Genomic DNA, 14,461 nt, shown 5'->3' with positions numbered 1-14,461 from the left:
CTGCTTTGACAGCATCAGTATCTGCCAGTGACGCTGTCAGTCAGGGCAGTCAGGGCAGTGAGAGTTGTCCTTACCTCTGCATTAGTAGTAGCACGTGTGCAGGCTGCGCTGATGGGGCCTATTGTGTGAGTACGAGTAGCTTGTGTCTTGTGGATTTAACTAACCGACGTCGTAGATATTTTTTGTATGCTGGTGGTAGTGTGGCAGTGAGTCGTGCCTCTATTTTCACATCGACGCAGTATGGTTGATGACACAGCGCGTGAAGCCTCGATCAGATGGTCGATCGTTGGGTGATGAGATAACGACTTCGGTAGCGTCAGAGACAAAGTTTTTTTTTGGGAGGATAAGGCAGTGTCTACTGCTGGACATTGAGAAGTCCTGTGGTATCAGAGCCCTTGCAAGCTAGCGGATAGTACATAGCTGGTTCTCTATAGGCTTGCTTAGCGAAAAAATTGGGCAAGGACTGAATGCTCACCATAGATTGTACATGAAGGGGCGGGATTAATGAAGGGGCGGAATCAAGGTGGAAGACTGGTGTGCGAAGCAGCAGGTGGGCATGGGAACAAGAACGGAGCAGTGCGAATGGGAGACGGCAAACCAATGATTTTTGAAACGTATCGGTTCGCGGTATCATCGCTATAAGTTGGGTGCATTGTTGCGGAAGCTTCGAGCTTTACCACCGACGAAACATCTGGAACAGATTGCTGATGTTTAAAACATCGCTCCGAAGTTCTGACACAACGAGAACGAGGAAAGGGTTGGTGTACGTTAAGCATTGTTCAAACCAGCTCGCCGATACATACATAGTACTGCAGATGTCTATCGATAGATGGAGGAGCCTGGGCTGGTCCCGGGCTTTCGTGGTTATTGATTTTAATGCATCGCACGAGTAGCACGACGAGGAAACAAGAATGATGAAGAAGCAAAAGACGTGACGATGCTGCAGTGTATTAATGACCATTGGCGTGCAGAGGAGATGCACAACAGAGAAACAGTACGAGACGAGCCCACCATGGGATGTGTGGTGACGGCGCAGGTGCTGCACCAGCTGTGGTAGTACCACTGGTACCTGGAGCAGGAGGTGTCGTGGAGGTCAAGGTGGTCGCGTGCTGAGTTTGTGATGACGACGCCTGGGTTTGACCGTGCGAATGGCTTTGCTGCTGCGGCCGCAGTCGTGGAGCAACAGCCAGTGGCTGCAGATAAGTCATTGAACAACAGTGATGGGAAACACACTGGAATGTATACTTACCTTTCTGTCCTGTACTGCAGGAACATCGACAATACGAGGGCCATGATGAGAGAAGATGGTTCGTCTTAGGCGTTGCTGGAGTTCGGTTGCTCCATCATTCTTGGAGGGAGAGTGGCAGAAGAACCATAAAAAGCGTTTGAAATGTGAGTCGTATGTGGAGGAATGATGATGGGTACCGTGCATTGCGGAGGACTGAAAGTACAAAGATCGAAACAAGAACTGGTCAACAAAGCAGATGACTCACCTGGGCGCCATCAAAAAATCCTGGCGGAATTCATCGGGCATGGATAGCTGGACGTCGTGTAGCATCTCTCTAGAATATCTTTGAAAATTGTTGAAAGATGAAAGAGAAACACGTCACATACGGTCATCAACAATATTGGAGCTGGGGCCTGCAAGCGGGAGATTAGTATAGTTGGTACCACAGAACCATGGGATTTACATCAGAAATGGGCAGGAGAAGGTTTTCAAGGCCTTGAGGATGGCGTGGATGTCCCATGTGTAGACATTTCCACTTGTGCAACCAGTGACATCAGTGAACTGCTGAGCCCTTGATATTGTAACCGTGGGAACTATAAAATGATTTAATTCTGCTCCCGCTAAATATTGGCTTTTATACCCATCAATGCTCGCAAATCTAGTGTAACATGAGCAGTTCATGACAATGTTGTGGCATTCCTCCTCTGTAACCGGTGAGGGGTGGTAGTATACTGATCTAAAATATTTCGTGCATTCTCATTTTGCGTTAGTGTGTGCTGAATTATAATGTTATTTATGACCTTTTCATGGGGAATGCCTTTGGCACTTGATGACAAATCTAAAATACCATGGAACTTAGCAAAAAAAGCGGTGACATTCCACCAGTGCAGCCAATGAGGGTGGTAGAATACTTCAGCCAATTATTTTGTGCATTCTCATTTTGCCTTTTTTACGTGTTAGATTACAATGATATTTAACACCTTCTCATGGGAAGTGACGAGGCGCTTGTCGACAAACTTAGAATACCATGAGACTTCATAACATGGGTGATGCTGGTTGCACGTCTGATTGTTTTTGCTTTTTATGACTATCTGATTGATAGTTCTAGGAGATTGAATAGTAAGCACGCCGCGGTAGTGTTGTTCAAGGCTATGAAAACAGTGCGCAAGAAGATTTTATTTGGATAGCAACAGATCTGACATGGTCATTCAGATGGGTAACCTAGCTGTTCAACGTTTCAACCCCAGTAAAAGGTTACGAGATCCAGAGAGCCCGCCAGCTAGTCTCAGTGCGTATGTGCACTGGCAACAGCCGAATTCGTTACAACAATCGCGGCTCACATCCTACTGTAACAGCTTATGGTATCATATAAAATGGTTCAAAAACATTGTCTATACATTATACTTACTTGCACACTTAGCCTGCAGCTGCAGGTTAGCGGGATTCGGACTTACGCCTGGTTTCGTTCCTCGTAGAACAGTGTTCCTGTCGCAGTTCAACCTCGTTCTGCTTGATCTGTTTTACGACTTCGACATCTTGTTGATTCATAAGGTCGCTTTGAGGAAGTGGTGGTGGCATCTGCAGCATGCGCTGCGCATTTTGGGATAATGAGGAGTATCGCGGCTGCACCAAGGTAGAAGTCTGGTTAGGCGAGTCTGGTAACTGTCGAGTACAAATCCGATGAGTGCACTGATTGAGCATAACTATATATACATCCTTAAGGTAGGCTTCTGGTGGTCCATCTCCAAGCACGTGTTGGTGAAATAAAAGCATCAATAATGGTACAAGAGAATCAATGCCAATGAAACAGTCCGCAGAAATGGTCTCGAGCGTTTTGCTCCACTCAACGACCTTGGGAAGACTGACTCAAAGCAGGAAATGATGCGCTTCCTAGTATCTTCCATCTCTGATGTTGTGGGAGCACCGTCATATGTGGAAAGAACGAGACCCTCACGCCTTCTTGGGATCGAAGTTCATAACTTGCAAACCTTCCAAGGATGTTGCTCGAGATAGTGCGACATATGCTTGTCCTGGATGGGAGTGGTCAGTTCGGCTGGGAGGGCATGAATCGGCTACCAGAACGAACCCTTTTCGAACACTCTGCCAAGATCTACCTTGACTCTCTTGAGTGTTTGCCCTTGCAATTTGTGGATGGACATTGCCCAAGCTAATATCAAGGGCAGCTATAACCAAGAGTGAGCTGCGGGGACACAATCAGATAAGTAAACGCTGTACCTGTGTCCTCGACACTTGTATCTCTCCGCTAGGTAACTCGACTTTCCAGTTTTCAGGTATAATTAGAGCTTCCCTGCGCCCTCTGTTTTTTTTCCTTTCTGACTTTGGATTTCCTGCATTACCGTTGCCATCGACATCATCATAATCGCTTCCGTACAACTGCTGGGTCGGCAAAGCGTATAATCTTGCCCATCTTGGCGACAAGGCGAAGTTTCGATCGTGGATCCTACGGAGCGGCGTCGAACGTAGCCACCACCAAGCATCTGCAAGAGGAAAATTAAACAACCAATTCACAAATATGACCCCAATAACTTACGCTGATCATGGTGTCATCTTCTTTCTGCGGACTGTGAACACTGGCAATGCTATAGCTTGATAACCATCTGAATTGAGGCGGCGCATGCGAGGAGTCCGCGCCAAAGAACGAAGAGTCAGACGAAGAAACCGATGTCTTGTGGCCAGTCTTCTCAAAGAACGAGAGCTGAGGCTCCTGGTCCATGCCCATGATCGAATCATAGGACATGCGATTCACGTATTGATCACTCCGGAACTGCTCGCTTCGGGCGCTCCCGGCAGGGCTTTCAGGCGATGACGCAGAAATGGCAGCAAGCGGCATGCCACGATCCAATGCAGAGTCGAGCATCTTGTCTCCCAGCCCTGGTCTCCCAAGATGAACCCCCAAGAAGTCGTCACTGAGCATGGAATCAGCGGAAAACTCGGAGCGATGCCTAGCCCACGAAGCACGCGCGCCACAAGCGTACAATTTCAAAACGCTACTCATGCTACTGCTCGAGTCGCTGCAGCGGCGGCGTCCATAGCTGTTGCGGTTGAACAAGGTGATTGGTGGACATAACGATGCGACGGAGGCTGATGATGAGTGGCGACGATGAGTAGTAACACGATTGTATGGGTGTAACTGGGAGTGCGCTGGAGCACGGAAGTAAAAGCTCGAGGCATCGCTGTCAACACGTCGCCTGTGAGGCTGCTTGTGGATGAAGGAGAATGTATCATTAAGAGAAGACATGGTGAAAAAGAATTCGTCTGATGAATGACACTCCCGCTGCCATTGACGCATTTCGTCCACATTTTTGATCAACATGACCTGGGCACCAACACGGAGGACAAGCTTCTTCGGCACCATGAAAATTGGCAAGCATATTCTCCCGTTGACCTTGATCAGCAATTGTCCCGCCTGTCCGAGAACTCGTACTCTCTTCACTCAATTTGAAGATGAGACATGCGGCCACTGTTTGATCCATCCACGTCCTCTCGACGAGGGAACCTGCATTGAATCAATTAATGCGACCATTGGGTTGAGCAGAGGACTGACAGCTCGTTTACTCCCAGACCATCATCGTAGTCAATGGGTCGTGACAAAGACTTGGACCGGGCGATAGATTCTTGCGAAAGCCGCCCATAACGAATTTCATTGAGCATATCAACAAATTCTGAAGAACGCTCAGCATATAGGCAGTATTACAGATATCCTCCTTACCCTGATCTTTTCGCCTGAAAACTTTAGTAGGATTGAACGTGCGCTTGATAGTCTGGCTCCAGAACTGAGATTCAAAAGCAAATTTGACCTGACTAGTACCCTTTGTGACGGGGGTAGTTGGAAGAAATCACCAGTGTCGGACCACAACCTAACAATCGTTTAGTGGTGTTTAAATGAAACTTGACTGTGTTTTTTTTTGATCACATGTCATAGAGCCAAGAGCGGGTCCGAAGTTGAGTCCATCGTTGAGCTCATCGTGGTGGTCAGTGAAGAAGAAAGAGCTGCCAATAACAAGTCAAATGATGAGCAAAGCACCACTAGTAGCAAAACCCAAAGACCTTGGGCACAGCGCTAATGATGCTTACATAATGACTCTATGGGCGGTTGACAAGGACGGAGGATTGAAAAATTTTAAACTTGAAAATATTATACACACGAGTGGGGCAAGCATAGACAAGAGACTAAAATTGAATATGTAGGTAGTACCCGTACTCATTCATCCTTGTAGCGTCCGCAGGGGAAACATACTTTTTCAAGGAACTTGTTGCATGAACCTTGGATGCTCGAGTCCGATCCTACTGTGACCGATGAGCACATCTTCTGTTTCGGCGGCGCTGCAACATATCTCTGCCCTGTGATAAGAACAGGCGTTGAACAGGCGCTATCGAATTTAAAGTAGTATTACTCACCTGGAATCCACAGGATTGCATATACCTCAACCTGCCTCTGATGTGTTTCACCACTGGATCCGTTTTAGTGGATCTAGTAGCCTTCCCCCGAGCATGCAGTAGCCTGCTCCCAGAGGGTGTGATCCTCCCCAGCTGTTGAGTTTGACTGAGGGGGTTGCTGTATTGATCGGTGACAAGGTAGCGGCCGCTGCAGGCCGTTCAGGCTGATGAACGGCCTCAGTGTCTACCCGGCGTCGAAAGGTAACATTCCGGAAACGACGAATAAGAGACTGAATGGAGGTCAGAAGGTGCTGCTAGAGATGGCTGCGAACACTATGAGTATATATTATTAGATGTCATTTTGTGTGATTTTGCGTGAGAAAATACAAATCATACCTTGAAGAACTGATCGTAAGGATCCTCTCGTGTCTCCTTAGTAATACCATAACCCGCAGACCCTGTAGCATCGACCTGCGACTTCTGTGAGTAAAGCACGGCGTGAAGTCAAATGATCACTCACGTTGAGAGTAGATGGCGATAGGGAAGATGGTCCAATCTCTTGCTGTGTCACTTGTGAGTCTCCTTGTTGAGGGAGCGCGGAATTCAGGTTGGTCGTATGCACTGTATGCGAGATCGAGAGAGAACGATCCCATGTCGAACTGGCCGAGTAGTCGATGGGTCCGCGTGTTCGCCAGCACATTGTCGAGCGTTTCATTGGATTTCGTTGGATTTGATCACTTACTTCAGAGCGCGGGAAGATCTACCCATAGCTATTGACTTGCCCGGACCGTAATATTTTCTGTCAAAGGTTAACGAGTAAGGGCATGATTATGTGATTTACCGAGCGAACACAGCCACCGGGTGCACGATGGAGGTGCGCCCAAAGACCGTCGTTTCGTTATCTGCAGGGTGGGCAACTTGGGATGACAGTGTTCTTGGTTCGGCGTGATCTACAGACACGCATGCTGAACCTTCGGCAACAGCAAGGAGTGATGAGATGTCTGGTACATCAAGCGGAGTCTTGATAACAACAGTGGAGTGCGCTGCACCCATGTTGATTCCTGATCCCTCCAGAATCTTCCGTATTATATTCGTGTCCCTTCTGTTCAGATCAGTGAAACGGCGGACTCTGGAGCAGGAGTCAGGAGTCAGCGTGTTCCTGACCAAGTCCACAGATTTTTGACATCTTCTAGAAGTGAAGCATAATGGAGTCGTGAGGTGGCTATCATTCGTCCCCCAGGCCCATACTACTGGTCGTGTCAGCCGATATCAAGCTCGTCGACGCCAACGATGCAGAGTCGGAGTACGTGTCATGAGCACCACTGGTACTGCGTGCGTAAGGAGATATGCGGTGCGATAAACCTGGGGTATGAGGCCGCGCGGCTGACCGCCGCCTGGTGCAACTCGAGGGATCAGTTGAGTCGATGATAAGACTATGATCTCCCCTGTGATCTCCCCCGGATCTCCGAAAATTTCGTTTGGTAGAAAACGCTCAGGGCCTTCTGTATTCAATAGTGATTTTCAAATCAATCGTTCAATTCAATTGACTTACTGATGCGGCAGCCAGGACTCTATAACGTGAATGGTCGATATAGTGCAACATTTATCGGTCAAGCAGAATGATGACGGGGTTATAATAGTGGTCTTAACCTTGAAGAGGGGCTGAACCGGGTGAAGCAATTATATCAAATATGGCAACTCACAGCTGACGACGTTGCACAATTGGTTTCTTCGAACACTTAGCAAACTTTTCCCGAGAATGGTCGACGAAGCTGAGCTGTTTCCAACCAGTCTGACCCGGGAATTTGCGCGTCAAGCGGACCTCATGCAATGTAGCGAGAATTACTCACATGCCTCGTTGGTGAAGATATAGCAAATGTGCTTCCAGCTTAGGCCCATTGATGGGAGACTCCAATGCCTTCAATATTGCCTCATTGACTACGTCCTACTCATCGGTGATATGGATTTGTCTTGAATTGGAGGGAGGCGCTTGTTAGTGACTTTTTTCCCCTTGTAGTGCGTCGGATTGCTAACCTCATAGGCGATGCTCTCGTTGATACCCCAGTAGTAGGATGCAGGGTAGTTGGAGGTGAGAGGACTGAAACAAAACAATTACTGTGAGTACGGATTGATCTCCGAGCCAAAGCAATGTACGTATATGCAATGGCGCCGTGTACTTGGTAACGTCAGTCCCTCCGAAGGTGTGCTCCCCATTGGTGACTGTCTGCGAAGTGGTGGTGTACGCAATAAAAAACGTACTTCTCCGGATAATCAGCAGAATACGTGAAGATCCGAGGGTATACTCTCCGCATCACTCCATCAGCGCATTTCAGAACAAAACCGTGTTGATACGCGTAAACAAATTCTTCGTCCAGTAATATTTCCCAGCACGCATGAAACAACTCCCTGCGGCAGTGGGTGTGAAGGGAGGCCATGCCCGTTTTTGATACTCGAGGCAGGCTACCAAGGATATCTTTGATTTTATCGGGAAGCTGGTGGGGGAGTTAATGCCCACGGCGATCAATAAACATGCAATCAAAGTGCTCACTGACGGTAAGAATCCTACGAGGTGACATGATCCACGATGTTGGTGACGAGCGTGTATATTTCGTCAGATTTCCGAAGTACGCATAAAGCGGCCAAGCCTTTGCAGTCCCAAAGTTTGCCAAGTGAGTTGCTGCAGGTAGTAGAATCTGTTAGCGAATGCACACAGGAATAAATGTGGCTTACTCCAGTCGTTGATATGAAGGGGCATGACCTTTCTATTACTTTTATGTTATTCTGGCAGCACATAGTAGACTTCTTTGAAAAGCCTCCTGACCTCAGACTGGCCATGACATGTGATCCTGCGTCTAACAGACTGCGGGATCCAGCGTGCCCTGGTCATATCATTAACACTGGCCCAAGACTCGGACACGACAATCTTGACTCCTCATGGTTTTAAACAGTCCTGGCTTATTATAGAAGAACGTTGTCTACTATATTTCCTAAATCTTTGGTTAAGGCATGGGCGTGTAAGGAGCTATACTATAGCCTAGGCGCCGTCGAGGTGATTACAGATTGCCTTTAGAAGTATGACAAGGACTCACAGCGATTGCACTGATCATGGCAATCATGATAGTTTTCGAAGGCCATCTTCAACTTTGACATTGCGAGGATGGGCTTTGTATCGACATGGCAGACGCGGACTAGGATGCAGTGCGTGTGCACATCGATACTGGTAGCTCTTATGGATGAGGCGTAGCATGGGAACAAAACTCGAACAAATAAGATGCAGGATCAGCTGACTGGTTACCCTTCCCACGGTACTTTGTTGACCATGACTCATTAGAATAATATTAATAGGTACGTACTCCACGCTCCAGGAACATACAGTTCCATACAGAGGGGACATACGTGCATACACCGTAGTTAATTTTTGAAGGACGCTGGAGTAGGGTGCCAAGGCTCCAGGGTCCTCTCAGGGGCTCCTTCTTAGTTAGGATGCGGGTTCTGGGGTCTCGGACCCGGTTGGCAGGTCATTTAGTGTAGCACTTTCCCATGTGTAGAGTCAGAGTCCCACCACCACCACAGAGCACCTAGTGTCGAGGCACGCCCCTCCACCTGGTGACTAGAGTGGACGAGCATCACGGCAATCACTCTTGACGACCTCTGTCGTTTTCGGAACATTTCCGAAACCAACACGCCAACGATAAGGCGCGTGGTATCAGACAGCCAATTGTCCCCCCCGTCGAGAAGACCCGAATTCGACGACAACCTGAACATATTGTCACCCCAAGAAGCCAATCCTATTGTCGCACGCACTAATCTAAGATTTATACAGCGACGCATCGCATCATCAAAGAACCCCCAACCACCAGTTCCGCACGATCCGACCCCGCTTGCACCTATCCCAGCTCCACCCAAATTCGTACCAGCACCCACAGCCCCCGCCCCAAACATGTCCACTAACTCTACCACCATTACTCCTCAGCCCAGTTTCTACGGTGACTATGAAAAGGGTGAAGAGCCTACCGACTGGATCCGCAAATACCAACTCTCATTCCCATCCTCATATTCGGATGGCGAGAAGATTGCTCGTTTCGAATTGCAGTGCGCAGCTGCAAGCCCCGCGGAAAGCTGGTTCGCAAGCTTAACTGCAACAGACAAGGCGACTTGGGCGACTTTTCTCGCAGCGTTCAAAACTCGCTGGCCGCAGCCAGCACAAGTAACACTTACGGTCGCCCAGAAGAAGGATCGCATTAGGGCGGTAACATTGAAAGAAGAAGAAATAGGAATAATGATAGAGGAAGATCGAGGAAGGGAGTGGGGACATGTCAAGTGGGCAAAGAAGGTATTGAGAATGGCGCAGGGATTCAACGACACTCAATGCCACCTACTGGACGTCGTATTGGAAAACACGCCGGAAGTATTGAGGGATTTCTTGTTGGATAACTACACCACCTGGACAGACTTCGAAACGGACGTCGCAAAGGTATCGGCATCACAACTGGTGAAGGCAAAGCAGCGACTTGTGACGGAGCGCAAACTGAGAGAAGACGTGGACAGACTGCAAAGTCAGGCAGGCAGCGCGAGGAAAACAACATCACCATTGCGCTCCCAACCAAGCCAAGCACCATACACCTCGTCGCCAGCATATAGGCAAGGATATCGCTACAGCACACAGGCGATGACAACTGGTCAACCTCAGCCAGCAGCGCCTCCTCCCATATTCCAAAACGCAGCTCCTCCCCAAGTCCCACAGACCCCACAAGCAACCAACCCGTTTGCACCAGCAGCTCCCATGACAAGAGGCAACCTATTCTACGGCTACCGTGGCTACCCGCAAACACCAACCCGTAATCGGGGCGGTTCACCAGCAGAAAGGTCACGACTCGCAGCTCAATATGCGACAATCCCACACCACGTAGATTCGGAGGCGGGTAGACAAGCTTATACCCAACAGGTCCAAGACTGGCACGCACAGAACGGTGCAGAGACCATACCCAGCTCCCAAAAACCTTACCCGTTGAAACCCGGGACAGCACCCATTGGATCTCGAGAATGCTTCAACTGCGGAATGGCAACAACACCACCTCATCAGTTGTATGACTGCCCCAACCAACCGCTACCTCCCCAGGAAACCAAATGGCGAGAGACAGTGTCGAGGTTAGTCTCCAGGACGTTGGCATCGACGAGCACGCCAGGTCCGGCCACAAGCATCCAGTTCGTAGCCCCAACGGCAGGTCCACCCATGAGCACACATTACGCAGCACCACCAGTAGCATACCCTCAGTACTCATACTATCCAGACCCATACGAGGCATACAATGTCGCGGGAAACGATTACGGACCGCAGCAGTAGGGGACCTACCTGCGGTCCCGAAGGCAGAAACACCAACACTAGGGGAAGAAGAACCAGACCCAAACGTTGGAGACCCCTGCCCGTCCCCCAATCTCACCGATATCGCATGCAGCCTCCCATCATCAGCACCATTCTCAGCCTTCACATCCCAATTCAACACTTCGGTTCTTAATACGCCAATATCCCAGAATCAAGAGGTAACAAGCAATGAAGAAATGAACGATGACTTCGTGATCCCCACTATAGAACTCAATTCGTCACACCCCGCTGATGAGGATGGGGCGTCATCACGCACAACTTCAGACTCAAATTCATTTCACCTCGAGCTACCGTTCTCAGATTCCGACTTCAGTTTCATTTCCGCACCTAGTCCTTCAGAATTCCCTGCCAGTACCTGTCCCCACGACGAATCACTTGAATCCTTGGAAGTTGCCAAGACATCAGAGTCATCAAATGTTATATCTGACGTAATAGTTGAGAGTATTCCCGTCGATAGCTCCATATCCATGCTAAGTGTTGTATCTACCGTTGAATCAAACCCACCTTCTGACTGTTATACAAGTGCGAATGAACAAACCGTAGTCGATCTCTACAACGTTTCAGAACATACCGAACCCAGCCCCAAGACAGAAAGCACACCATTCATCACGCGAATCATCCTACACGGGCCAGGCACGTCAACATCGACCTTTCAAGCAAATGTAGACGATGGAGCAATGGTAAACGTAATCGACCTCAAAACATTCCAGAATGCATCACAGAACCTCGAGAAGCTCACACGATCGATACGCATACTTAGAATGGCGAATGGAACCGAGGTACCATCACACGGGATATGGACCGGAACACTCCAATGGAACAAATCGAAGGTTCAAACGTCATTCGAAGTTTTCGATAGCGGTGGAATCTGGAACGTACTGATCGGAAAACCATTATTAGAACAATTGCAGGCCACGCACGAATACGCCACTGATACGATCATCATTCCAGCAGCACCTCAACCGTATATAATTCATAATATCGCCAATACGCAGGCGACACCCAAACCCAAAACAGCACCCCATATAATACACGTACATAAAGAACAAGAATCTCAAGCACATAACGACAGCCCCGTGTTCCTCACTATCACCGTACCAGCAGACCCGCAACTAACCGCTCCATCATCTACCATACCAATAACAGCTAACGAACACTTTGTATTTGTAGCTTCACCGTCCTACCCAAGCAAACAGTTGGATGCGCACATCGAAGCCTTGTCTCAAGCGGGAGCCCACATAGTAATTCCTCCATTGCACCATGCTCACCGATATTATTTACAGCCAGCGATCCCAAGCCAAAGAACCAACCAGAAGACCCCATAGTAGGACCAGTACTTAACGACGAAGAAGACAGCAACCTAGGAGAAGTACCGGACTTTCCCGTACCAACGTCAACGAATGTATTTACCCGGCATACTGACCCGTTCAATCCCGCAAGAGTAGCGGAAGTACTTCGACAAATCAAGATAGGCGAGGACTTAAGCCCGGAACAACGAACTAAGGTACGTGATCTATGCGCTGAATTTGCTGACACTTTTGCCTTGGCCGTTAGCGAAGTATTCCCAGTGGACTTCAAGACATTCAAACTGACCTTCCCAGCTGACGCGAAGTTCACAACTAAGGTAAACCAGAGACCGTTGACGCCGCCACAACGAGAATTTCTCTACGAGCGATTAAACGAATTGGAGAAGGCTGGAATAATTCGACGCATAGCGCCAGAAGAAGTCAAAGCAGCCAGCCCTACCGTCCTCGCACAGAAAGCACATGGAACAGGGAGCTTACCTTTAGAAGAGCTCTTACACCGGGTCAATGACCAGTGCGCAGCACACGGATTACCTACGAGGGATGACTTGCCTGAAAGACCAGCAAACTCAACAACGACCCCAGGTGGAAACGCAACACCCAAATGGAGAGTGTGCCAGAACTTCGCGGAAATCAACAAAGCCAGCCAGGTTCCACCGGTTCCACAGGGAGACATCAGAATGAAGCAACAACGGCTGAGTGGACATCGCTGGATCAGCGTTATCGACTTCGCGGCAGGATTCTACGCCATACCAGTGGATGACGAGACCCAACCGTACCTGGCGTTTTACACGGAAGGACGAGGCTATGACTGCTATTGCAGAATGCCCTTCGGATTAACAGGCGCACCAACGAATTTCGGCGATATGGCAGCAACCGCGTTGAAGGACTTAATAGGCTTACTCTTCGAGCTCTATGTAGACGATTCGGGCATGGCGGGTGATGTATTTGAAGACAAACTGACACGTTTACGCAGGTTCTTTGAACGAATCAGAACAATGCGCCTTTCGTTATCACCATCGAAAACTCAGTTATTCATGACGGAAGTTGTCTTCGCAGGAGCAAGAGTTGGGAAGGATGGCATCAAGCCAGACTTATCGAAAATATCAGCCGTCGTCAATTGGGAGACCCCCAACACGATCCACAATCTCATGCAATTCTTAGGACTGACCGGCTATTTCAGATGTTTAATTAAGGACTACGCGAGGAAGGCAGCGCCCCTTACAGACCTAGTACGACGATTGGGTACCCCACCAGGAGGACAACATGTAGGGCGACACCGGTACCGACAACATCTTCGAACGACTCAACTCAAAAATCATTGGGGGCCACGCCATACGGAAACATTCTTGGAACTTAAGAAGATATTGGTGGCAGAACCCGTTCTGAAAGGGCCGCGTTTCGATGGTACTCCCTTCATAGTGACTACTGACGGTTGTCAGGACGGATTTGGCGCTGTGCTAGCACAGAAACACACCTCAATACTACCATCCGGAAAGGTAGTAACAGCAGTCCACCCTATCGCGTTCACGTCAAAACGAACGTCAACCACTGAGGAGAAGTACATTCCTTACATTCTAGAATTTGCTGCGCTAAAATACGCTCTAGATCAGTTCTCAGACATTATCTGGGGATCACCTGTAGAGACCGAAACCGACTGCCAGGCGTTAAGAGACACGCTGCTGAGCTCTAAGCTTAGCATGGCGCATGCTCGATGGCGCGACAGCATATTGGCCTACCACATAGTGGACGTCCGTCACCGACCAGGGACAACGAATACTGCAGCCGATGGACTCAGCAGAAGCTTTATCGGAAGGGAAACCACAGCGGGGGACGGAGCTGAGTGGACGGTGAATGAAGATTGGGAAGCCTCAAGGGGCATTGTGCAAGACTTACTAGAGGTAACGTCAAGGCACACCGCAACAAGTTCTGACGAACTCCAAACAGAAACCCTCCGCCAGCGCTTCGCAAACGAACCCTTGTTCCTTGAGGTTATAGAAGCCTTATGCGACCTAGACGCAGAAAAACCGATTAGAAGCAAGAGACGGGCCAGACACCGAGCCAAGCACTTCTTTCTGGCGGAAGGAAAGTTATGGAGAGTACCTAACGATTCATCAACCAGGGTACACAGCAAGCTGGAATGCGTCT

General features: G+C 48.9%; 3 protein-coding genes across 3 annotated transcripts; 1 reads left to right on the top strand and 2 right to left on the bottom strand.

Annotated features, from left to right (window-relative positions):
- Positions 1–563: 563 nt before the first annotated feature.
- DEU56DRAFT_160470 (uncharacterized protein) lies at positions 564–1,082 on the bottom strand. The gene has a single exon (XM_041344826.1). It carries the CDS (start codon positions 959–961, stop codon positions 674–676), a length of 288 nt encoding a protein of 95 aa, XP_041201965.1. The 5' UTR covers positions 962–1,082; the 3' UTR covers positions 564–673.
- A 3,596-nt stretch (positions 1,083–4,678) lies between these two features.
- Positions 4,679–4,909, bottom strand: DEU56DRAFT_748084 (uncharacterized protein; the record flags this gene model as incomplete). The annotated part of the gene is made up of 2 exons (XM_041349324.1): positions 4,679–4,745; positions 4,794–4,909. Coding segments are annotated over 2 exons (183 nt in total), but the record flags the coding sequence as incomplete, so codon positions are not given.
- A 4,657-nt stretch (positions 4,910–9,566) lies between these two features.
- Positions 9,567–12,614, top strand: DEU56DRAFT_761388 (uncharacterized protein; the record flags this gene model as incomplete). The annotated part of the gene is made up of 6 exons (XM_041350530.1): positions 9,567–9,718; positions 9,872–10,596; positions 10,746–11,646; positions 12,180–12,250; positions 12,293–12,513; positions 12,564–12,614. The coding sequence occupies 6 exons, from the start codon at positions 9,567–9,569 to the stop codon at positions 12,612–12,614; spliced, it is 2,121 nt and encodes a 706-aa protein (XP_041201963.1).
- Positions 12,615–14,461: the final 1,847 nt, after the last annotated feature.

The sequence above is a fragment of the Suillus clintonianus genome (genome assembly GCF_016758775.1).
Source record: "Suillus clintonianus strain FC179 chromosome Unknown DEU56scaffold_153, whole genome shotgun sequence".
Taxonomy (NCBI): Eukaryota; Fungi; Basidiomycota; class Agaricomycetes; order Boletales; family Suillaceae; genus Suillus; species Suillus clintonianus.
The sequence above is the reverse complement of the archived record's forward strand: the minus strand, read 5'-3'. Positions and strand labels throughout refer to the sequence as shown.